The following is a 24470-nucleotide window of genomic DNA, read 5'->3' as shown; positions in this document are numbered from 1 at the left end:
ACACTTTCATCTCGAGTAAACAATAGGTGATCTCTTTGCAGCGAATCTCTCATTGAAGACATTGAAATTGAAAATGCCATGCTGCCTGGTCAAGGCCATGCAACGAACTTATTACTATGAGATCTCGAAACCAAAGCGCTATCTAAGTATACGGTCTACATGCATCGCTTCAAACTGCAAAAATCATAGTTCGTCTTTGACGTCGCTAGACTCGCTAGCAGCCTCACCCTCTATCTGCTTGGGTAGGTGCTCATCCAACTCCATCCACTCTGCCGCGAAAACCGTAAGGATACGCGCCCAGTCCCGTACCGTTGGCAGGTCTAGGTGAGCACCGTCGTCCTCAATCTTGTGCCACACGTCAGGGAACGGCGTGGGGATAATGTGCAGGATCTCGACACCCCGCTGCAAGAATGGTACATGGTCATCCAGAACATAACCACCGCCGAAGCCGACCTTCTCTTTGTTCCTATCCGTCAGGAAGGGGTGTTTCGGCTTGGTTTCGAGGACATCTAGTTGGCGCATGCGATGTTCAATCTTTGCCATCTTCTTATAGGCCCAGTGGGTGGAAGGGAAGTAAGATGGTATCCGGGGATTAGGGGCGCCCAGGAGATCGATGAGAAGGAAGAGGCTAATGGACGAAAGAGGAGTCTTGTATAGACCATCAGGGTGAACAGAGTCTTCCCAGCTCTTGGCGAGCGCCCTAGAGGATGTTAGACAAACAGACTAGTCATGCAGAGATTCAACCAACATACCTGGCTCCATAGAGCGAATCTGTATCAGTCCACGACACCCACGCCTCCTCTCCATCAAGCAGAATGATCTGGACTCCCTTCTCCTCTTCGAGCCCGCTCCCAGCGTCACCCGAGGCCTCCATCGCCTTCCACTTCTTCACCAGAGCCTCTTCAATGTTCCTCGCCGCGTGAAGCAGCATCGCGCAAGGCGCCGCACTGTCAATCGCCCCAATGAACCCTTCCGGGTGGTACAGACTGTCATAGTGCGCGACGAGCGTCAGATACTCGACGTCTCCGCCCTTGGCCCACGGAGGGTCGCGGCGGAAGATGAGGTTCGTGAAGGGTATCTCCTTATCTCCGGTCGCGGGCGTCTTGGATGTCGAGTTGTGCCACTCAATGATCCACTCGGGCAGGTTGGCGCGGAAGAAGTCGACAAAGTGTTGCTGCACCTTGAGCGAGCCCGGGGTGCCGGGGACGCGGGGGATGAGGATGGGGGCCAGTAGCGCGCCGGTGTCGATGTTGAAACCGTCGCCACCCGAGGGGATCGCGCGAAGGGCCTCGTCGCCGAGTTCGGTGTAGGCGGTCGTGGGGGTGAAGAGCGAGCAGAGGACTATGAGGATCGACCCGACGAGGGGTAGCTTCGGGAGGGAGTTCAGAAGACCCATTGTGGTGACGGCGGCCAGGTCGGGCGCAGCAGGCTCATGCTGCTCTGGGACTGTGATCTGGGTTGTTCGATAGGTAAGCGCCCGACGGCTTCTCTTTGCGCAATGTGTTTAGGTTGCGACCGCCGCCATGTTGGGCGGGGAGAAATGTGTTCTGTCAAAGACCCTGAGATGCAATGCGACTCAGGTCCCACGAGGTCCCCGCCGAGTGGTCGGGGCATAGAGTGGTCGAGGTGGAAATGTGCCGTTAGGGAGGCTCCACTCACGGAGCCAGATCCACCGCTCCGCACGCCGCCTGGGAAACGCTAGAGGAATTCTGGGGTTTGGGTTGTCAACATTGCACTTGACACACGGCACCGGCACGCAAGGCCAAGCCGTCGTCGCAAACATTCTTCAAGGTATCTGATCAACAACAGCTCGCAAAAGACTGGCTGACGGCGAGGTCCAATCATCGAAGGACCTAAGGTAGTCTTAGCCTTAGTCCATGACTATGCACTCTAATCTCCAACGGATGGACCACATCGCCTATCCCCGATGGTCGGCATCTTCTCCACAAATCCGTCGGCGTTAACACCCAACGTCACTTACACTGAAGACCGTCGCGGAAACATCTCTTGATCATTGATCACAGTCCAACCCCTCAAGTTGGACTAAAAAAAGGCCTTGCGGCATGAAACCTTTGGCATCACTTGGCAAGGGCCTTTTGATTCTAATCTCCGTGTCGTACAGGTCAATGATAGACCACTGCGGTGCCTCTATCGCCGAGTGGCTTGAGTGATGGTCGAGTTCTATGGATCTGACATGCAGGAGGATGATTGCCCTCTCTCGGTGACAGAACAATCGAAGGAGACTTGAGATATTCAGATGAACGGGCTATAATAGACAGATTGCCTCCGCTTCTCTTGAGGTATGGTGCTTCATTGTCATCGACCCATCAGAACATTAACAACATCTTTCTTGACCGCAATACAAACCTTCATCACCTTTGTTACTCCATCGAATCCTCCTTTACTACTCAAACCATAAAACTTCACCTTCGAAATGGATTCCCCAGTCTGGTTCATCACTGGCGCCTCTTCAGGATTCGGCCTTGCCATCGCCAAAGAAGCTCTCTCTCGCGGCCACCGCGTCATTGCAACCGCCCGCAATCCAGCCAAGCTCTCTGACCTTGCCTCCGCAGGCGCCAATCTCCTCCCTCTGGACGTCACCGCCGATGAGGCCACCATCACAGAAACGGTCAACAAGGCCTTCGCCCTCCACGGCAAAGTGACCCACGTCATCAACTCCGCCGGCTACATCCTCGAAGGCACCATCGAGGAGGCCAACGCCAAGGAAGTCTTTGACCAGTACAACACCAACGTCCTCGGCACTCTCAAGGTCTCCCGCGCAGTGGCTCCCCACCTCCGCGCCCAGCGCTTCGGTGCCGTTGTCAACATTGGCAGTCTCGGCAGCTGGAAGAGCGGCCCGGCCTTTGCCATGTACTGCTCTACCAAAGCTGCCGTCAGCCTGCTCACCGAAGGCTTCCACGATGAGCTGAAGCCGTTTGGTATTGACGTCTGCATCCTTGAGCCGGGCTACTTCCGTACCGGGTTCCTGAACCCCGGCGCCCGCATCAAGGTTGAGCAGTCTGTCGATGCGTATACCGAGAGCGCCGCGGGCCAAGTTAGGAAGCTGCTGGAGACTGTCGACAACAACCAGCCTGGTGACCCGATCAAGGGTGCGCGCGTGGTCGTCGATGTTCTGACCAAGTCTGGAGTTGCTGAGGGCCGTGAGATCCCTCAAAGGCTGGCTTTGGGCACTGATTGCCTCGCAGTCATTCGCGAGAAATGCAAGAGCACCATGGCTCTTCTTGATGAGTGGGAGTCGATCTCTGCTTCGACCGATTTCTAGAGTCTAGGTCACCCGATGGGCTCTCCAGAGGTTTATGGGTTGGTTATCAAGACGACGGCCATGGTGGGAGAAACAAAGAGATGGCGTTCTAGCATGCAAATAGTACCATTACGTTTATTCAATTTACCAGATGCCGACTGGATGAATACATGACCCTTTGAAATTTCTCAGCCGAACCATCTCATAATGGTCGCTGATCTTAAGTTCAGCCTCTTGAAAGGATACCTTTATCCTCTTGGTGTGTGACATGTGGTCTTCGTAAAGGAGAAATGTGAGTTTATGACAAATTGAAGCTCTATTTTGTATCTCATTTGTCCGGACGCTGGAAAGCTAGCGGATAACATTAAGAAGTTGTTTGGCAAATGCTTATTTCAAAGCTTATACGTTTTCACCATCAACATCATGCATCTCATGACTCACGTAAAGCATGATGGCCCTATACAACGCCTGGAGCGACGAATCAGACCACTCGAGATCAACGACCGGTGGCCAACACAGCATTCTCAAGTAAGACATGATCACACAAAATGCCCAACGAGTTCTGAATAGTCTGGAAAGAAAATCGAGGCAAACATTGAATTCGGACCATCTATCCTAAACCACCCAGCCATCTCACTACCGCAAGTGAACCTGAGTATTTCGGACACCATAGTTTCTCATGTGTGTCTAGCCCCAGATCTCGCACTTTGAATGGCAAACGGTAGAAACACGCCCGACGGAGTAGCGGAACGTCCCACCCATGCTACGAACGGGACCAGGCTCGCAGTACACGCCCTCAATCGCGGCGTCGGGGGCGCCGTAGTAGACAACTTCCGTCAATCGGCATTCGCTGCGGGCACCGAATTCCTTGGCCATCGAAGCCTTCAGCTCAGCCGGGATGGGCTTGCTGCAAGTATCGAAAGGCACATAGCACTTGTACTTGTCCTTTGGCTGGTTCTGGGCAAGTGTGCCCGAAGCCGCGCAGAGGAGGACGGCGAAGGTGAGAGAGCTGAACTGCACTGTGCATATGTTAGACTGGGGTTCAAGAGATGTAGGAACTATCTACGTACTGTTGATACTTTGGACGATGTTGTATGATTGCCTGGTCTGCAAAGGACAAAGGTGGAAATGAGTGACAGGAGTTTGACTGAAGGTGTGTTGTAATATGTGCAGGATGTTTTGTTCAAGATTCAGGTATGCAAATATTTCGAGAGACAAAATCGTGGGACTTATATGCAAATTCTTTAGCCTCCAGATGGAACTGTACCGAGGCTGTTTGAGCATTCAGATTGATCTTACCTCCACGCGCCCCTTGAGCAATTTGAGCTGGTAAGCTAGTTCATGGTGTAGAGGTCCTTCTGTAAGTTTCTTTCGCCTCATCTCGGCCTTCCAAAATCGCTTTGTTTAACCCTCTTTTGGCGTAGCATCATTCTGGTGGTTCTGCAACAGGTTGACAACCGAAAACGAGGAAGGAGGCTTCGCCGAATACCTTCCTAGCTAGAAATTTAGCATAGGAGTCAACTGACAATGAAAACGTATTAAATGAACACGAACAGGCTAAGTGTGTATTGTTCATCGCATCCTTTGACTTCAATGCAGTATGCAATTTCGGCCGCCTTCCTAGGCTGGTCAAGGAGGCACTTAAACCCCGATGGGATACTTTTGGACGGCTTTTGAGAGAAGTTGCCGCCTGTTGTCAACTTTTCAGAAATCTAAAGACCAGCTATACTGTTTGTGTTAGTTATCTCGGTCCAGCCGAGACCTGTGTACTGGTTTAAGCTTTGTCTAGCGTTGTTCGAAACCGTTCGTCTTACCACGTAGGGTTTTCCCTAAAGATAAGTTGACCTATGCATACGATTTATACAGCGAGAGATACACTGAGTTGCCTAAATGCCTAATACGAGTTAGGGAAGGCCAATGCTATGAATTAAAAACCTAGATTCATGAACTCGAACTTACAACGGAATGCTCTCTAGACTCATTCCATTCGCAGCCGATGGAGTGAGGATGACTCGGCATGTTTGTAATTTTCTACAGCTTCACGTAGGAAATGCTTCATCATCGTGAGTCGAGTGAGTTCTGTTGAAGTTGTCGCCGCCTGGCTCCAGGCCTTAAAAGGGGCCTCTTATGCCTCACAGGAATGAACTTTTCCCACCTCATCACCACAGTCTCTCATTCCTTGAACACACAATCATTTGAATCTGACCATTCTACAATATTTCAACATGCGATTCTCTGCATCCGTCTTCACCGCAGTGGCCTTGGCCTCTGTGGCCATGGCTCTTCCAACCGACGTTCAGACCGTCGACTTGGCTGAGCGTGACTTCGTTGTGGAAACGCGTGATCTCTCCGGCCCCTCGTCTAAAGTCGCTCCCAACACCGAGCTAGCCGTCCGCCAGCTTCCCCCCTCCAAGCGCAAGAACCTCTTCACCATCACCCTCAAGGGTGGCAACGTCATCTTCAACGGCGACATCAAGTTCATCCTCGAGACCGTCGTCGACACCACCAGTAAAGTCACTACTTTCCACCTCAACCCCTTAGTCGGTGGAAGCCCTGGATCAACCGCTTCCATGCGCAGCTATGAGTTAAAGAAGAACTTCTTCGAGTCGACCATCAACCGCGTCTCGGCTGAGGTGTCCTTCACTTACAGGACCGCATCTGGTGTCATCTACAACTTCCTTGCCAACGTTGTCTACGGAATCGACTCTCGTCTTAGTCTCAAGCTTGAGGATGTTCAGCTCTTTGACATTGAGAAGGCTACTCAGCAGATTGCTGGCAAAGCGGCCACCAACCTGTTCCTTGGTTCTTACGATGATGACTACAAGGACTTGTAGATGAAAAGTCTACAAGAACTTGGAACCGAGGTCTCCTATCAATGGTGCCGTATCTTGTCAAAGAAACTTTGTTCCTCTGTTTCAAGTCACCGACAAAAGGATATAGGGGACGGCTTGATAGGCTGCACCAAGGCTACTATTCTCCTGTAGATGACTGTGGATCGACATCTGTCTCAATCAATAATCTCTCGTCTCTTGTTAAGGTACGAAAAGATATCGGGGGGTAGGTTATAGATATATGGATAGCTTTCAATAGATTCTCTATGTCCAATCTACTTAGCAGAACTGGGATGCCTTTACCAATAGCTGAACGTTCGAATGTGGAGTCTTGAGGTTGTAGGGTGTGATGACACCGTCTCATTCGAGTTCAAACCGAGACGCCGAGACTTCTCATCACATCCATTCTTGCGTTGAATTTTACCAGCAGTATCACGAAGCCTGGCGCCTGCGTTGCGTGAGGAGCATGAGCAGAAACCATGTCACATACACCGTGGAAGGTTGTGGATGCCGTGCTTACCGATAACTTGTGGGTAGATCGTATACAGTGAGATTTTAGTGGTCCCGTATCTCCAATCCGAATCAATTCATAGAGCCTCCTGCTCACCCACTCTCATCCTTTGCATATCGAATTGAACCCCCTCTTTTGCGATATTTGTTCTCTTTCCCCGTTCAAGAGCTACACGTCGTTGTAGAATTGTCGCATTGTGTGAATGCAACCATCATAACCTGCAAAGATGGCAGACAAGCACGGCAAAAACTCTCACTTAGATGATTTTCGCTATCTTTCCGTTCCTCGTCCGGCCCGAGGCTATCATTCAGACAACGAATCACGGCAGAAAAAGAAGACCACACCCCGATCGTCATCACCTGAAATACGATTCGGACCTGGAAAAGGAACAGAAGTGTCTCATGCTGTGGCGTCTGGCAATGACAGGCCATTTCCGGAGGCACTTTCTCCCCAGCAAAAGAGGCCTTTACACCGGAAGAAAGTTTCCTTCGGTGCTGTAACAATTGAAGCGTCAGCTTCGCAGCCGCGATCTATCTCACCCGGAGGTCTCAGTGATAATACCTATTATTATAAACAGCTTGGCAAAGACGAATTCCGCCTGGTCAGAGTCCTCCCAACGAGGACGTCCACAATCAAGATCGAAATATTGCACAGATCCATCACAAGCCCTCCAGACTACGTGGCCGTATCTTACACCTGGGGGGATCCGGGAGACACCAAACGCTTAGATCTCGATGGTACAGAAATCCGTGTTTCTTCCAGCCTCCATGGCGCGTTGAGGGTCCTTCGACAACATCAGGAATCAGTTCTCGTATGGGTAGATGCACTCAGCATTAACCAGCAAGACTCTGCGGAGAAAACCCAGCAAATACAACTCATGACAAGAATCTACAGGCTAGCAAAGTCTGTAGCCATTTGGCTGGGGCCTGAAGCAGATGAGAGCGATTCCGCTACAAGATTTCTCAAAGAAGTGGCCCGGAAACCAGATGCCAGGGACTTCACACCACTCATTTCATCGGGCACAAGGAAGACGGAAGTACGCGCTGTTATCTCCCTATTCGAGAGGGAGTATTGGAACCGACTGTGGGTTGTTCAAGAGGTCTTCAATGCTCGCAAGATCCTGGTTTATTGTGGCTCCAGTGTTCTTCCGTGGGAAACTTATACGGACGCTGCCAGTGTCTTCCGGAACAATTTGAAGGTCTTGAACCGTTATTTGTCTGGCACTGAGCAAGGCAAGACCTACACAGGAGTTTCGCGAAATCACTTCACCTACGCCGCAATCCTAGCAAATCATGGCCCTTCGAGTCTTCCTAAGAGTCGATCCCTTACCGGGTTCATCTTTGGGGAGTACTCTTTGTTGGAGGTAATGAGGGCATGCAGAACCAAGAATGCGACTGATCCAAAGGATAAAGTGTTTGGAACTCTGGGCCTACTCTCTGAAGAGTTGCGAAACGATACCAGAGTCGACTACGGATCGACTGTCAAGTCAATCTACACGGACATTGTCGACTTGATCGTGTCAACCACAGGACGTTTGGATGTCATTTGCGACTCTATCCATTATCCACTGCACGCGAACAACGCTAGCCTCCCTTCTTGGGTCCCTGACTGGTCACATAATCCTGGCACAAAGGCCATGGGCGCCATGAACCTCTCTTCAAAGTTTTCGGCATCTTTAAGCCAGAAGGCAAAAGTTGTCTTGGATGGCAATTTGCTGGAGTTGAGTGGCGTCGAAATCGATACCATCGAAGTTCATGGTATTGCGGTTGGCCCTCTAGGAAAGCTGGCCGACTACCTAATGGCGTTTGTCCATTGGAGGGCATTGTTCCTGGGACAATACAAAGGAGAAAAGCTTGACAACCAGTATCACTTCTTCCGAGCGCTTTGTCTTAACCAAGTGCCCTCGGAAGTGAACAATCCTAAGGACTGGGTGACGGCTTGCAACCACGTCTTCGCATCCTTGCTGCGTGAACGCCTGCCTGAGCTCCCTCTTGACCGGGAACTCGAGGAATACGTCCACGCTACAACAACGATCGGACCCCAGGATCGACGACAGTTTCTCCAAGAACACTTTGGGGACCGTATGAGAGGGCGTTGTTTCTATGTGACGAAAGAAGGCCGCCTCGGGATGGGGTCAGGCTACATGGCTGTCGGCGATGTCATTGTTGTGCCGTTTGGTTGTTCTACCCCTATCATCATCCGTCCAGAAGGGAGCGACGGGGGTTATCGCTACGTTGGAGACGCTTATCTCAACGGCTTCATGTACGGGAGAGCGATTGATCAGTGGAGAAAGGGGGAAAGGAAGGAACGAAAGTTCAGATTGCGCTGAAGAGTGGGCGCGAAGGGGGTGGAATGATGTATCATGTAGTGATACTAGGAGAACACCGATGAGGGCGTTTCCAAGACTTCAAAGATACGTCAGAATTGTTTAGTCTTTCCTAATTACTTACTGCTTCTGGTTCATATTTTCTTCTCCGGACTCGTTATCGACGTTCTTTTTGAGTTCATCCACTGCTCAGCAACCGTAAAGCAATCATCATCTTTCACTTCCGCTTGGAAGTACCGATCCGAGGTCGAAAGCAACGTCAAGGTGGCCAATAAGGCGGCAGACTTTGGTGATTGGTGTTTGTGGAGAAATATCCGTTTCTCTGCAAAAAGCAATCGGCCACCTCTCGGAATGTTTGTGCTACAAGGGAAATCAATGGTCCATTGTATCGACTCCACTTACCTCAAGCAAACTTCTCAGGAGCGTGGTCTGCGTTCGATTGCTTGTACTCTCAAATCGATGATTTTCTCCCCAATACTCACCGTCTATCCTCCCATACTGACTGTCTGTTCTCACAAATACATCAATAGGCGGCTCGTGTCCGTAGTGGTCAGCGAGAGGAGAGGAACCGTCGGACTATGTGTTGGTGAGCGCCGACCCAGCCTGAAGGACGAGCGACGGTGGTTGGCGAGAGGAGAGCCAAAGAAGCTGACCGCGTCACTGGTACGAAATGAGATGTCGAATCCGAGCTTATCGAGTATCCTTCCAAAGTTGTTGCTTGTTTGGGAGGTTGAGTGTAACCTCCCCTGAGGCTGATTTGCAGGCGTCTTCGTATCTTTGACGAATCTTGCGTGGGCGTGTTTGTACGGCTTGGCATTACATGCCGCGTCGGACACCGTTCGGTCGGGGAGATTGGTGATGTAACTCCCGCTTACGCGGTAGGCCGTCGCATCGCCCGTGAACCGTCTGCTCCATGATCCGTCGCTGGCTCGGGCGCAAGGAAGCGGCCGACAGGGCTGCGGCGTGTAACGGAGTCCTGCAGTCTCCTGAATCTCATTCCCTGATAACACCACCGGGCGCAGCCATTGGGATGCTAGCGTCACAAACAAGGCGTCGACCAAGACGGCAGGTTCTAGAAAGTGCGGATGTGACGAGGAACCAATCGAAGTGTTTCCGGCCCTGCTGGCATCCACTCCCGCTCTGCCGCCGGTGGGTGAAGGACAGCCCCCTAGTGGTGGGTTTGATCAGTTGCGCTGTGATTTGCGCCGTGTTCACTGGTGACTGCTGGCAGGCCGCAGATGAAGCTATTTCGATGCCTCGGGATTAGGGGCTTCTTTCTCCGCTAGCTTGTGGCAATGACGAATGCCCCCTGGGTCCGCACCCTGGTTGCAGAGACTTCCGTGGAGACGTAAGGAGGTGGGCAAACCTAATATGATTGAGTATGAGCCATACCGCAAGATTGATATCTGATCGTGCGGGACGACCCCTGGAGGGGACAACCACTCTGATGAGTGTCCCGAACAAGAACACCGAAGACTCCACATATGCACAGTCCGTAGCGACAACACGGCTTACAAATGGAGTAGGGTGCTGCCAGCGGCCTTGCAAGCGGACCCCGAAGAGCTGGAGCTAGCACTTGCGAACAAGCAAGAAGTCCGCCTTGGCGGTACAGATGGCCCCTTTCGTCACAACCAAGTTCCAATGCCGTGCGAAGCGCGGGTTCATCAAAGTCACCAAACGTGACGTGCATCCCGTTTCGGATTGGTGTGTCCTGCTCAACATTGTCGTTCGATGGTCCTTGAGGGTCGACTAAAGAATCGGCGTAAGTGAATGTAACAATGAACAGGATGAATGGGGGAGGAATCTATAAGATTTCTCGGAGCCCACATCGTTCCAAGAGGTGGGAGTGTTCTTGATGTTTGTTTCGAGTGATGTGCCAGTGCTTGTGCCTCATGGTGGTCGTGCCATGTCGTTATTATTTAGTGTTGCATACTTTGGTGATTGATGTAGTCAAAAAAGGGGGTCTCGAGTACCTAAGAAGCCGGGGAAACAAGGTGCGGCACGTAAGAAGAGTTAAAGATTAAACGAACGGATGGCCTTTTTGGTCTGGACATTGGCCGTCTTTAGACGTTGGGAATTTGGACTTCTCGGAAAAGCGTACGGAGTCGACGGCGCCCGCTCGGGTCGCTTTAACTTTCCGAAAGCCCGTACAATCAATGGGGACCGCCCCACACCTCCGACTACCTAACAACGTTGCGGACTTTTTCGTGATGATCGCCGCTAAGGGAGCCGCCGCCATCGACCCACACCATTCACTTACACACGGGCTGCAGGCTATGACTAGATGCAAGAATTTGGATACCCTAATTAAGCTCAACCAACGTGTCTCTATGTCAACTTGTGAGATTCTGGCATATCTGGTGCACGGATGATCCGGGGCTCTGGATCGACTTTTGAGCCTTCGGATGCTGAGATGGACCCCTTGCGTATTATGGGCCGGGGGCACACGGGAAGCGAGACACACCGTTGAAATGTTGATAAATCTAGACCTAAGCTTATTCACATGAGATGTTTTGAATCTTCAGTCGAAAGCTATTACTGAGCTCTCCTCCCCTTCACATACACAACCTACAATAATATTCTCCTTTTCTTCATCTGACTGAGACTGTTCACTCACCGGCTATCACGACAAGCCGAGCGAACAACTGGTTGATGCTGACCGGTAGGCCTCCATCCGCTTGATGTGAGGAAGAGATCAAGTGGACTAACAGATTCGCGCCTCTAGGATAGCAAGATATACTTGCAACCGCTCCATCAGCCAGCCGTCTCAGGACACCCGTATACCTTAATCCACCAACCGACAATATGTCCGCCTTCAACTCAGACGAGAAGTCTCGCCTGCCGACCCGGTCTCCGGCCGGCAGCCAGAAGACAGTGGTCGATCACGATGCGATTTTCACTCAGAACGCGGAAGCACTCCCGACTTCGAAACCTACCGACTTCTCTCTGTACGAAAAAGCCGCCGGCGATGGATCTGCCGCGTCAACCTCAGAAGACGACGGCAACGACACAGAATTAGACCGTCGGCAATCAATCGTGCAAGAACTGGCCCGCGAGTACACACGGCACTCCGCGGTCAACATCGATGGAAACAGCATGGCCTTATTCGGCAGCGAGGACCCCAACTCACCCCTCAACCCGAACGGAAAGAACTTCAGCGCTCGCAAGTGGGCAAAGACCCTCGCCAACGTCACCAACGAGCACGGATCTGGATATCGAACTGCGGGCTTCGTCTACCAGGACTTGAACGTCTTCGGATTTGGCCAAGAGACGGACTACCAGAAGGACGTCGGCAATGTTTGGCTCGAGATCCCCGGCCTTGTTCGCAACCTCACCTCCAAGACCGGGGGCCAACGCCGCATCGACATTCTTCGCGACTTCAACGGTCTGGTAGAGGCAGGTGAGATGCTCGTCGTTCTTGGACCCCCAGGATCTGGCTGCTCTACCTTCCTCAAGACCATTGCTGGAGAGATGAGCGGCATTTACACCGACGAATGTGCCTACTTCAACTACCAAGGTCTTTCGGCAAAGGAACTCCACAAGCACCACGCAGGTGACGCCATCTACACTGCCGAAGTCGATGTTCACTACCCTCAACTCTCCGTGGGCGATACTCTTACGTTCGCTTCCCGTGCGCGCTGCCCCCGGACCCTGCCTCCCGGTGTCACCGCCAACCAGTACTGCGACCATCTCCGCGACGTCGTCATGGCCATGTACGGCATCAGCCACACTGTCAACACCCGCGTGGGTGACAACTATGTCCGCGGTGTCTCTGGCGGAGAGCGCAAGCGTGTGACGATTGCCGAGGCGACGTTGTCAAATGCTCCCTTGCAATGCTGGGATAACTCAACCAGAGGTCTCGACTCTGCCAACGCTGTGGAGTTTTGCAAGACCCTCCGCTTGCAGTCGGAACTGTTCGGCCAGACATGCGCCGTCTCCATCTACCAGGCGCCTCAGAGTGCCTACGATTTGTTCGACAAGGTTGCCGTTCTCTACGAGGGACGTCAGATCTTCTTTGGCCCCGCCACCGAAGCTCGCCAGTACTTCATCAACCTCGGCTTCGAGTGCCCAGCCCGTCAGACCACGCCTGACTTCCTGACTTCCATGACAGCACCTACTGAGCGTGTCGTTCGTCCTGGCCGGGAGTCTCGCGTACCGCGCACGCCTGATGAGTTTGCTGCGTGCTGGAAGGAGAGTCGCGAGTGCGCGGCTCTCAAGCAAAAGATTGAGCAGTACAAGGCGGATCACCCTCTCGATGGCCCGGATGCCGAAGTCTTCAGAAACCAGAAGCAGTCGGCCCAGGCAAAGAACCAGCGCCTCAAGTCTCCCTTCATTCTTTCCTACGGCCAGCAAGTCAAGCTCTGTCTCTGGCGTGGCTTCAAGCTCCTCCAGGGCGATCCCAGTCTGACCCTGTTCTCCTTGATCGCCAATTCATGCACGGCTCTGATCATGTCCTCCCTGTTCTACAACCTCCCGAACAACACGTCCTCCTTCTACAGTCGATCCGCGGTTCTCTTCGTTGCCATTCTCGCCAATGCGTTCTCCAGTGCCCTCGAAATTCTCACGCAATACGCCCAACGGCCCATCGTTGAGAAACAACGTCGTTACGCATTCTACCACTCCTCGGCGGAAGCTTTCTCCTCTGTCTTGGTGGACATGCCATACAAGATCACCAATACCATCTGCTACGACTTGATCATCTACTTCATGACGAACCTCAATAGAGAACCCGGCAACTTCTTTTTCTTCCTGTTAACCACATTCCTCATGGTGCTTTCCATGTCTGGTCTCTTCAGATCCATGTAAGTCAGCTTCATCCCACAACGTGAGTGAGTCTAACGTCAATCAGTGCCTCCCTGTCCCGCACATTGTCGCAGGCCATGGTTCCCGCGTCCATCTTGATTCTCGCCCTGGTCATCTTCACTGGATTTGTCATTCCCGTCGATTACATGCTTGGCTGGTGCCGATGGATCAACTACTTGGACCCTGTCGCGTACGGATTCGAATCGGTATGTTGCAATCCCCGCTGTCAAGTGAACATGAACTGACACCTCCACCCTGTAGCTTATGATCAACGAGTTCCACAACCGGGACTTTGAGTGTGCCGCCTTCGTCCCTAGCCCTGCAGTTACCGGATACGAGAACATCACCCTCGCCAACAGAGCCTGCTCCACCGTCGGTGCCATTCCTGGCGAGGCCTTTGTCAACGGCGACAGGTACATCAACTCTCAGTACAAGTACTTCAACTCCCACAAGTGGCGCAACGTTGGAATCCTCATCGCTTTCATCATTGCCCTCCACGCCTTGTACTTAGTTGCCACCGAATACATTGCCGCCAAGAAGTCAAAGGGAGAGGTTCTTGTCTTCCGCCGCGGCGTTACTGCCCCTGTCAAGGGCAAGGACGACCCCGAATCCTCTCTCTCTGGACCTGCTACGATTGTCGAGAAGGGCGGACAAGGTGCCTCTGCCAACGAGGGTACGATCCAAGGCTCCACCAGTGTCTTCCACTGGGGTGATGTGTGCTACGACGTCAAGATCAAGACCGAAACCCGCAGAATTCTGGACCACGTGGACGGCTGGGTCAAACCAGGAACTCTTACAGCCTTGATGGGTGTCTCTGGTGCTGGCAAAACCACCTTGCTTGATTGCTTGGCAGACCGTGTCTCCATGGGCGTGATTACCGGAGAGATGCTCGTCGATGGAAAGATCCGTGACCAGTCCTTCCAACGCCGTACTGGCTACGTTCAGCAACAGGATCTGCATCTCGAGACCAGCACTGTTCGTGAGGCATTGGAATTCAGTGCTCTGTTGCGACAGCCGGCCACTACCCCTCGCGCTGAGAAGCTGGCATACGTCGACGAAGTCATCAAGCTTTTGGACATGCAGGATTACGCTGAAGCCGTCGTGGGCGTGCTCGGCGAGGGATTGAACGTCGAACAGCGCAAGCGACTTACCATTGGTGTTGAGCTGGCTGCCAAACCACCCTTACTTCTTTTCGTCGATGAACCTACCTCTGGATTGGATTCGCAAACGTCTTGGGCTATCCTGGATCTGCTTGAGAAGCTCTCAAAGGCCGGCCAGTCTATTCTTTGCACTATTCACCAACCGTCTGCCATGTTGTTCCAGCGCTTCGACCGCCTGTTGTTCCTGGCAAAGGGCGGTAGAACCGTCTACTTTGGCGATATCGGCGAAAACTCCCACACCCTTACGTCCTACTTCGAGAGGAACGGCGCCCCTGCCTGCCCTCCCGGCGAGAACCCGGCCGAATGGATGCTTTCTGCTATTGGCGCAGCCCCTGGCTCACACACTGAGGTCGATTGGCATCAGGCATGGAAGTCCAGCCCCGAGTACCAGGCTGTTCAGGATGAGCTCCAGCGCCTTAAGTCTCACGGCGCGCCCGAGGAGCACTTGTCCGCCGAGGAAGAGAAGTTGGCACACCGCGAATTCGCCGCTCCGCTTTGGGATCAGTTCCTCATTGTCACTCGCCGTGTCTACCAGCAGTACTGGCGTACGCCCTCGTACCTTTACGCCAAGTTCATTCTCTGCTGCTCCGTGGCCCTCTTCATCGGTCTTGTCTTCCTCAACGCTCCTCTCAGTATCCAGGGCTTGCAGAATCAAATGTTCGCCATCTTCAACATTCTCTCCATCTTCGGTCAGCTCGTGCAACAACAAATGCCGCACTTTGTCACCCAGCGCTCTCTTTACGAAGTTCGTGAACGGCCTTCCAAGACGTACAGCTGGAAGGTGTTTATGATGTCGCAAATCGTCACCGAGATCCCGTGGAACTCTCTCATGTCCGTCTTCATGTTCATATGCGTCTACTACCCTGTCGGTCTCTATGAGAACGGTGACCCGAGCCAGAAGAGCGAGCGCGCCGGTCTCGTATGGCTCCTGTTCTGGCAGTTCATGGTCTTCACCTGCACCTTCGCCCATGCTTGTATCGCCATTACGGACACCGCTGAGATGGGTGGTAACCTCGCCCAGGTCTTGTTCATGATGTGTCTGCTGTTCTGTGGTGTCTTGGCCAGCCCCGCCGCCATGCCCGGCTTCTGGATCTTCATGTACAGGGTGTCACCGTTTACCTACCTGTTATCGTCAATTATCTCGACAGGTCTGGCAAACTCCAAGGTGACGTGCTCGACGAACGAGTACATCCACTTCGACCCGACAAACAACCAGACTTGCGAGAACTACATGGAGGGTTACATGAACGCCATGGGAGGGTACATCAAGGACCCATCTGCCACATCAGACTGCCAATTCTGCACCATCGCCGACACCAACGTCTTCCTCAAGGGTATCAGCGCCAACTTTGACAACAGATGGCGCGACTTTGGTATTGGCATGGTGTACATTGTCGTTAACATTATCGCCGCCCTGGGTCTTTACTGGCTGGTTCGCATGCCCAAGGGCAAGAAGAAGGCCTAAGTCACAACAGAAGCGCTTCAGGAGGCGCCAATACCATCCACCACTTTACAGTAAATGACTCTGTAGTAGTAGTAGTAGTAGTAGTAGTAGTAGTAGTAGTAGTAGTAGTAGTAGTAGTAGTAGTAGTAGTAGTAGTAGTAGTGGTGGTGGTGGTGGTGGTGGTGGTGTTTTACATCATCAGGGACAGGTGCTCAGCTATCTATGTAACTAAGCTCCGATCAACCAGAGCGCCCTTTGGGCATATGATGTGCCGTGCCGCTATTATAGCGTACGATAAGTTAGGTAGTCTATAATGTATACTTTTTTTCTCGTGCTTAGAGTAGTGGAGTTTAGTATCTAATCCCTAGGTTCCGTTTAGTTCTAAAAAGTACGCCAGCAGGGGGTCCCTGGCTCGGTAGAGGCGAATGGGTCTTTGGTAGCCCTATGCCGTCTATAGATAGCGTGGCCGTAGTAGAAACCCTGCCCTTATAGGCGTAGTTGTTTATAAGAGTATTTTTATTTTTCTTATATTATATTGAGTAAATTGGAGAATAAAGGAGTAAGAGAGAGGGGTGTGGTAAGGCCGGGGCCTAAAAGCGTCGGTGGGTGTGTGAGAGAGTTGTGAGGCGCGGGATCTCGGGCTCGCTATCTTTATAGAGAGTGAGCCTCATAGTAGCGCGTTATACGCTCGAACTTCTTAAAAGTACCCGGGTTTCTAATTAGGGCGTATTAATAGGCTTTGGCTAGGCCTTTTGGGGGCGGTAGTGGTCCCGGATTGTCTACGGTCCTGGTAATCGGCCATAGCGCCGAGGTATGGTGGTTCTTTGTGTAATATATTGGATGGGTAGGCGATAATTTCCGCCCGTAGTTATATTTGAAGTCTCCGTCGTGCTGAAAGCGCCTGTGGTAGGCGTGGAAATGGCCATGGTTAGAATGAGTAGCGAGGAGGTGGTGTAAAAGAGGACGCCGTAGGTCTAATTCTGGAGGGTAATGGAGGGTAGCGTTAGTTTTTTTATAGCCTGGTTTGAGCTTTTGCTTTGAAGTATGTTACTATTGTGAATGGTGGCTACGGGCTCTGGCGCGGGCTATCTTTGCTATTTTAGCGTATGATGCTAGCGGTGGAGGGTTAGGTAGTGGGAGAGCGGCTCCTTCTTTGGCGAGCTTATTAGTTACTTTGTTTCTAGGGATCCCGGTATGTCCGGGCGACTAGTGGTATTTTATATCCCTTGCTTGCTGGGCGTTGAGTATCTTAAGTATAGTAGCCTGCGAGCTGGCGGGAGATCGTCTAAAACCCAAGATGAAGTTGAGAATGCTAGTATTATTGAGGTAAAGATGGATTGTAGTGGGGGAGGTGGTAGCTAGGTTTAGTGCTCGCCGTAGGCCTAGACGGGCCCCCTTAACCTTGGTATCGAAGACTTTAGTGTATTTGCTGAGGTGGCCGCGGCCTTCCGTGATGGCCTTGGGCCTACGGTATATTATATATCCGTAGCCTATAGCGCCTTTAAATAGTATGGACCCGTCGGAGTAGATCATTAGGTCGGATCGTGGGAGTGTTTTTATTATCTGTAGAAATGTAGCAGCGGCTTCTTCTTTGGTGTCTCGCTGGGGTGCGGGGGGATTCGGGAGGACTAGAACCGGCCGAGGGTATGGGGGTAGTAATGCGTAGGTTCGCTGGAGATGTGTGTCTTGTTTAAAGCGTCCAGGGGTGCGTTTCTCCAGCCTGGGGATTAGCGGGTGTTGGGGGTCAAGTTGACGTAGCCTTGCGGTAAAGCGTAGTCTGGCCCCTTCTAGCGCGGCGACCGTAGTGGGAAGACCTGACTCCTTGAGTAGGATGTTAGTGGGCGCAGTACGCCAGACCGGGAGTACGGCCCGGGCAGTAGCGATAATGGTCTTATTAATGGTAGTAAAGTGACCCTTCTGGCTAGTGTTCACGGAGGGGCTACGGAGGGTGGCGCATATCCTCGAGAGTTGCGGGAGCGTAGCCGGCTTGGTACGGCCCGAGAATTATACTTCAGATCTATATAGAACTGACGGTAGTATATAGGCCGTTGTAGCGAGTCGGGCTTGTCGCGGCGGCGGCCTGGTGGCCAACGTGGGTTCGGAAGGAAAGCGTACGATCGAACTAGACGCCTAGCCAGCGTACAGCTTTCGTTGGAGCCACGGGCGTGACAGTAAGCCCAGTGGCATAGACAGCGGGCCATTCGCTTGGCAATAAATGACTCTGTCGCATAGCCAAATTTCTTTCATTAATCAGATACATTTTCTCAACATCATTGTGTACCTTAGGGGTAATAGGCATCATAGAATTTTCTAGTTTTAGGTTGAGGTTACATACTAGAGCTCTCGCAGGACTATTTCATAGTCCCAATCAAATCAGTCAAATGAATTACAACTGTCCTTGCCTATGCGTTTTCGTGACTGAAGACCTATGTCAGCCAATGATGTCTCAAACAGCTGAAACTGCAATCTCATCGACATATACGTGAATGAGTCCTCTATTTAGTGGCCGGCGTGGTGTAGTGGCATACACCTGGCAAGGCCTCTGGAGCCCAGAGGTCGCTGGTTCGATTCCAGCCGCCGGCAACTGCTTTAACTACCTGTGGGAAGGGTAGGGCAGAGCCCAATGCGGGGCCTAGGACCCTTTCCGGGCCCTCGCCAGGGTTTTCTCATATCCACACCCTCCGACCAAGAAAAAATGGATATGCGGCGAGTACACGTCGTCAACCAAGTACTGGGGCAGGAATGGTCTTGTAAAAATCAGAACATGTACGAGGGGCCTGTTTCGGCAGGCCGCCCTCTCCAGACATATCCGGCCTTAAGCCGCAAAAATTCAAGAATGGAACTGGGGCACCAGCGGGAACCAGGGACAGATAGAACGCATAGTAGCCATAAGGCACGATTTGGAGGACGATTTGAACTGTATCTAGCAATAGTTATAGGGCGACGGCTCTCCACGCCATATACCCTTCGGGAGGTCGGCCGCAAGGGCGGCTGCGCCCTTGCCGCCACGGCGTTAAATATAACACACACACACTCCTCTATTTAGTGACAGTGACAGTTGGTGACTGCCAGCAAAGGCAGCCTTTACCCCTGGTGCGTGTAAGGGCGTCTCTCTGCAAGGATCTCATCCGACCTCCAAGCATCTGATGTCAGTTGCTACCCCAATTATTGACTCAACCCATCAGAGTCAATGTCGCAAAACATTCACAAAATACAAGGCTTACCTTGAGACGACGGGTAACCATTTACACAACTCCTCCCATTTGCCACCAACATTGTTTTATACATGTACGTACAACTTACCTCGGGGCCAAGCAACGTCCCCCCTCCCGCTCTTCCCGCGGTCCCCCGCACAATCGTCTGTCGACATTCGGCATTTGGAGGTCAGTTTCTTATAAGTGGTCGGTCAGAGGTCAACTTAGGCAAGGTATCGCAATTGAATGGTGAGATCCGACTTAACAGAGTCAACCTCCCACCACAAGGCAGCTCGAGCCTCATTTTCATCATTTATGAGCAGTGACTCTCAAGTGTTTCAAGCATCCATCCAAGCAATGGCTTTCCAAGTGAGACAGCCCAAGAATCGAGAGCTTCTCGGCGGAGACCTCCTCGCTCAGTCTCTGGCTCATCTGGGCGCGACAACTGCGTTCGGTATCCATGGTGTGTTCCTCTAAACATGAATCATATCGCTTCTCTCGAACTAACACCAACTCACAGGCGGGCACCTGGACAGCTTCCTCATCGCCGCCGTCGAAGCCGACATCAAGCTCATAGACGTCCGCCACGAGACCGTCGCCGTCCAGGCCGCCGAGGGCTGGGCCAAGGTCAAGGGCAACGACGCCCCCGGCGTATGCTTCATCACGGCCAACTCTGGCTTCTGCAACGGCCTGCCCGGCCTCAGCACCGCCTTCGCGGACCGCTCGCCGGTGTTCTGCATCACGAGCTCGCCGCCGCTGCGCGATGCGGAGACGAATACCCTCCAGGGCTTCCACGACCAGGTTGTTCTGGCGAAGCCCGTGACGAAGTTTGCGCACCGGGTTACCAACGGCAGCGAGATCCCGCGCATTGTGAGCTTGGCGTGGCGGGCGACGACGGCGGGGGCGCCTGGGCCGGTACTCGTTGATTTCCCCATCGATGTGCTCTTCACGCCGGTAGACATCGACAGCGTGGCTTGGGGATCCATCACGGCGCCGCCGGTATCACTCCCTGCCCCTGATGCTGGAGCGGTTGAGAAGGCGATGAGACTTTGGGGAGAAGCAAAGCGACCTGTGATTTTGGTCTCGACTGGTGCAGCGAGGGCTGCGGACGAGGTAGTGAAGCTTGCTGAAGCGACGAATACTCCGATTTTCCACTCGCCCAAGTTTTCTACGAGCATCAAGCGCTCGCATCCTCTTTTCGGCGGCGTGGCCACTCGGCTTCCGTTCTTGCGCGCTCAGGGGCCGGCTCCGGATTTTGTTCTCTTGCTAGGGGCCAGGACTGGCTTCTTGATTGGCGGTAGAAGCGGTGCGATTGTGCCGAATGAGAGTGAAGCGAAGGTTGTGCAGGTCGATTTGGATGGGAGCGAGATTGGGCGCTCGAGGAAGATCGATGTAAGATACTTGCCCGACGAATATACGGCTTCAGGAAGAGGACAGAGTATGCTAAGTAGACGAAACACAGGTCGGCATCGTGTCGGATGTCGGGCTCGCAGCTCAGGCTCTCGCGGCCGCGGCGTCCAAGTCATCCGTCAAGGCGAGCAGTGAGTGGGTGGATAAGGCCATGGCGTTGAAGAAGCCAAGCGTTCACTCGGCTGGAAACGAGGACGACCCGGTGATCATCGAGGAGAACGACCGCATTCATCCCTATCACGGCGTGAAGGCCTTCTTCCAGGCCCTGCCCAAAGACAGTATCCTTTGCATGGACGGCGGCGAGTGCGGTGGATGGGCCCTGCAGTCTCTCAACGAGGCGAGAGCGGGACTGTCAATGGTGACGACTGGGTACCTTGGCTTCCTGGGTAATGGCTTCGGATACTCACTTGGTATGTGGCCCATCTTACCTCTCTGTGTAGCATAACATAAAGAATCATCTCACTAACTCTCAACAGGTGCCGCCGTCGCCGCGCCAGATAAGCTAGTCGTCAACCTCCACGGCGACGGCAGCGCAGGCTTCCACATCGGCGAGCTCGACACCTACGCCAAGTTCGGCCTCAACATCCTCACAGTCGTGGTGAACAACAGCGTCTGGGGCATGTCACAGGCCGGGCAGAACATGATTTACGGGGAGAAGACGCCGCAACGGCCGTGCGTGGCGATGAACCCAAAGGTAAAGTACGAGGTCGTCGCGCAAGGGTTCGGGTGCGAGGGGGCGGTGGTGGACGTCGTCAAGGAGAACGGCGCCAGCAACGGACCCAAGACGTTGGAGTCTGTCAAGGTTGCGGTGAGGACCTTGACGAGCGCGAAGCAGCCTTCGTTGCTCAATTTGAAGGTGTCTGATGTGCCGTATCAGAATACCACAAAGGCCATGGTGAGTTTGGTCTCGTCTTATTTCCTGGATTGGTGGATATGAGATTAACACGGTGTTCAGGTCGGAGGAAGCAGTGATCCCAACATTATTGTCGTACCGTATTACGACAACCTCCCCAGACCGTAATACAAGAAGTCTGAGCAGGGAGCGGCTGCGTCTGCGAACGCAACTTCGGCGCCGAAGGAGGAGAGCTTCGTCGAAGGTCACGGCACAATCCAGTAACGAGCAACACATGTATTGAGAAGCCAGTGTAGACGCTGGTGTTGATGTGAACGGTACAAAAAGGAGCTCTTCTTATGTGGAAAACCATTACTCCATCAAGCGTGTCCTAGCTTGTGTGCCACTATGGCCTTGCGTGCCGTCTTGCAGAACTGCCGTGGGCTCCGTACCATAACACGTAGCAAACCTCGCACCATGTGACCGAATGAGCTCTGTTGAAACAGTTTTCGAATGCTTCCATGCTCATGCTCTTTGCTGTTGACGTGAAGACCGTCGCTGTAGATATCGTTCTCGTCGCCAAGGTGTACCATCCAGTCCAAGCCCCTCGGGGATTTTCCCGTGCCAAAGTCATACCACAACGTCACGCGCAGGTCGTCTCCCTCGCGCAAGATCGAGTAGTCGACAGGGCAACATTGGCAATCCCCATCGTGCACAGTTCCTGGATTATTCCAAGCCGCCTCGACAGTCTTCTCAAACGCGCTCCAGTCTACGATGCCCCAGTACCACCACGGGAACAGCTGGTGTCGGCAGATTCTGAAAGAGCGAATCTCGTGGAGCGTTGCTATTCCATGGAACTCCTTGACTACTTGTAAATAGAATTTGTCTTTGATGATTCTCGGTGTATGGCGAGTCACATTTGGTGAACCCGATTTCCAAGATGGACCTTCTCGGTCTGCTATGTATACGCAAGGTTCCAGGAGCTCAGAGAGGTAGCCTGCGTTGGTGCCCATGCGCCTGAACTTGAGCGCGAGTTCGATGTGGGTGTGTCGGAGCTTGTAGGATCGGCCTAGGGTGTCGAGGGCTTCTCCCTGCTGGCATGGCGGTGATCGATGGCTCCAAGGCGTGTCTGAACGGTCCGTTTCGTGCAGTCCGCAGCAGCGCGCGCAAGCCCAGTGGTTCGGCAGTCTGTATGCCACCGCGGCCCAGAACGAGATTCGTTCAGTCTCGGGGAGAGCTAGCGAGGCATCTTTCCAGTCTTTTTGTGTGAGAATGCGGCCGGCACGACAGGTCTGCGAGAACATGAATTGGCTTAGAAGATCGAGATGGCCGATGATCTCTTGGAGTAAGTCGATGGAAAGTCTGAGAACATAGGCCTTTCCGGTTTGTTGTTTGGGTCCCGTCAGCTTCTTGAGGCAACGGCTTTCGAAGGCGATGGCTCGTTCCCACAAGCGGGTTCGGGGTTGAGTGGCAGGCACGTCGGCCATCTTGACAGTTTCAAAGAGAGGCCAAAAAGATGTAAGTTGTCATACTGGGGCTGGATATCAGACCGAAGCCTTGAAAACAGGGCATTATCAGAGCAGATATGGACGACAACTTATAAATACCCTTCCAGGGAAGATCGGGATCGACGGAATTTGTTTTAGGTTTGATTGTCAAGCTCACACGACTGTTGAAATCTGCCAGGGCGTTGACCCAAATGCAATGTAGTGGGTTGACTTATCAATAGTCTTCAGCCCCCTCGATAATGGTGTCGGACATCAAGGGACGCACACATGTTAGAAAAACATCATCTCGGCTTTCGTCTAAACTCAAAAGACCACCTACGTGCTGAACGGTATGGAAGCATAGCTCAACGGCGATCAACGCCCCCTGATAGAACACGCCATCTCTCAACGAGGATGCTTCCATGCATCGTGGCGTCCAATTCTGCGCAGTGACAGCTATGCATATCATTTATGGCGAGGTAAGCTTCACTCCACTGGTCATCTTTTCTTCCATCAGACTTGATGTCAGACCGGGGGAATATTCGAGAGCAGATGCCTGGTTTGGTGAGCTGTGTGAGCCGTAACCCCCCCTGGCAGAACCACCTTGAGCCTCGATGCAAATAACCAGGCTCGTAACGTGCTTGAAAAATGATCTAGACAAACAAGTTTCATCGCTTAAATCAACCGAAAAGAGAAGGAGCAAACAACAGACAGTATCAACGTACCGTAAAGGTCGATATGAACATCGCCCGCCGAGATACGAGACCAAAAGTCTTCAGCCACAATGTGTTCCAGGCCCCGTTGCCGGCCCCTCGCATGAAAGGCGCTGGCACTGCGATCCGTCTTGCGGATCTTCCGAAATCTTGGTGCCTTGGTCGTTATGGTAAGTTGCTCTCAGCGTTCACCGCCAACTTCCAAGGGAATCCTGATTCCTGAAAATATTTGCTCCCACGGTTATCTATGCCCATCCGCCTTATCGACGTATCTGTCCACGAATACGTTGAAGCGAACGAGCGCACAGAGACTACGTTTCGTTTTATATTATTACTTTATATTATAAACGTACTTATTAGTAAATACGTCTAGTATAGACAACAATGTTAAAATACATAGTTTCCTTTTTTTTAAACAATGTAGAGGTTTCAATATTTATTTATGAATATATTTATTAAAGATTAGCTTCATGATATATAAGAATGTAACTGAAATT

General features: G+C 52.5%; 8 protein-coding genes and 1 non-coding gene across 9 annotated transcripts; 6 read left to right on the top strand and 3 right to left on the bottom strand.

Moving 5' to 3' along the window:
• Positions 1-21: 21 nt before the first annotated feature.
• BDP81DRAFT_429061 (peptidase family M28) lies at positions 22-1694 on the bottom strand. The gene is made up of 2 exons (XM_060590482.1): positions 753-1694; positions 22-700 (listed from the first exon to the last, which is right to left on the bottom strand). The coding sequence occupies exons 1-2, from the start codon at positions 1394-1396 to the stop codon at positions 184-186; spliced, it is 1161 nt and encodes a 386-aa protein (XP_060444722.1). The 5' UTR covers positions 1397-1694; the 3' UTR covers positions 22-183.
• Positions 1695-2434: 740 nt separating this feature from the next.
• BDP81DRAFT_394754 (short chain dehydrogenase) lies at positions 2435-3283 on the top strand (the record flags this gene model as incomplete). The annotated part of the gene is made up of 1 exon (XM_060587999.1): positions 2435-3283. One exon carries the CDS (start codon positions 2435-2437, stop codon positions 3281-3283), a length of 849 nt encoding a protein of 282 aa, XP_060444721.1.
• A 666-nt stretch (positions 3284-3949) lies between these two features.
• Positions 3950-4642, bottom strand: BDP81DRAFT_450052 (uncharacterized protein; the record flags this gene model as incomplete). The annotated part of the gene is made up of 3 exons (XM_060592475.1): positions 3950-4281; positions 4333-4369; positions 4562-4642. 3 exons carry the CDS (start codon positions 4640-4642, stop codon positions 3950-3952), a joined length of 450 nt encoding a protein of 149 aa, XP_060444720.1.
• Positions 4643-5368: 726 nt separating this feature from the next.
• On the top strand, positions 5369-6186 carry BDP81DRAFT_489212 (uncharacterized protein). The gene has a single exon (XM_060595255.1). The coding sequence runs from the start codon at positions 5488-5490 to the stop codon at positions 6094-6096; it is 609 nt and encodes a 202-aa protein (XP_060444719.1). The 5' UTR covers positions 5369-5487; the 3' UTR covers positions 6097-6186.
• A 644-nt stretch (positions 6187-6830) lies between these two features.
• Positions 6831-8933, top strand: BDP81DRAFT_321020 (heterokaryon incompatibility protein-domain-containing protein; the record flags this gene model as incomplete). Its single annotated transcript, XM_060584579.1, has 1 exon — positions 6831-8933. The coding sequence occupies one exon, from the start codon at positions 6831-6833 to the stop codon at positions 8931-8933; it is 2103 nt and encodes a 700-aa protein (XP_060444718.1).
• Positions 8934-11454: 2521 nt separating this feature from the next.
• Positions 11455-16476, top strand: BDP81DRAFT_349839 (ABC-2 type transporter-domain-containing protein). The gene is made up of 4 exons (XM_060586187.1): positions 11455-11592; positions 11656-13732; positions 13780-13939; positions 13995-16476. Exons 2-4 carry the CDS (start codon positions 11736-11738, stop codon positions 16356-16358), a joined length of 4521 nt encoding a protein of 1506 aa, XP_060444717.1. The 5' UTR covers positions 11455-11592; positions 11656-11735; the 3' UTR covers positions 16359-16476.
• Positions 16477-18842: 2366 nt separating this feature from the next.
• On the top strand, positions 18843-18920 carry BDP81DRAFT_t186. Its single transcript has one exon. It is a non-coding gene; the product is annotated as a tRNA-Gln (tRNA).
• A 968-nt stretch (positions 18921-19888) lies between these two features.
• Positions 19889-21962, top strand: BDP81DRAFT_461456 (acetolactate synthase I/II/III large subunit; the record flags this gene model as incomplete). The annotated part of the gene is made up of 5 exons (XM_060593773.1): positions 19889-19994; positions 20052-20923; positions 20994-21351; positions 21418-21836; positions 21897-21962. 5 exons carry the CDS (start codon positions 19889-19891, stop codon positions 21960-21962), a joined length of 1821 nt encoding a protein of 606 aa, XP_060444716.1.
• A 191-nt stretch (positions 21963-22153) lies between these two features.
• On the bottom strand, positions 22154-23260 carry BDP81DRAFT_406877 (uncharacterized protein; the record flags this gene model as incomplete). Its single annotated transcript, XM_060588993.1, has 1 exon — positions 22154-23260. One exon carries the CDS (start codon positions 23258-23260, stop codon positions 22154-22156), a length of 1107 nt encoding a protein of 368 aa, XP_060444715.1.
• Between the last annotated feature and the right edge of the window lie 1210 nt (positions 23261-24470).

The sequence above is a fragment of the Colletotrichum phormii genome (genome assembly GCF_030913505.1).
Source record: "Colletotrichum phormii strain CBS 102054 chromosome Unknown BDP81scaffold_11, whole genome shotgun sequence".
NCBI lineage: Eukaryota > Fungi > Ascomycota > Sordariomycetes > Glomerellales > Glomerellaceae > Colletotrichum > Colletotrichum phormii.
Note: the sequence above shows the minus strand (reverse complement) of the source record. Positions and strands in the feature narration are given on the sequence as shown.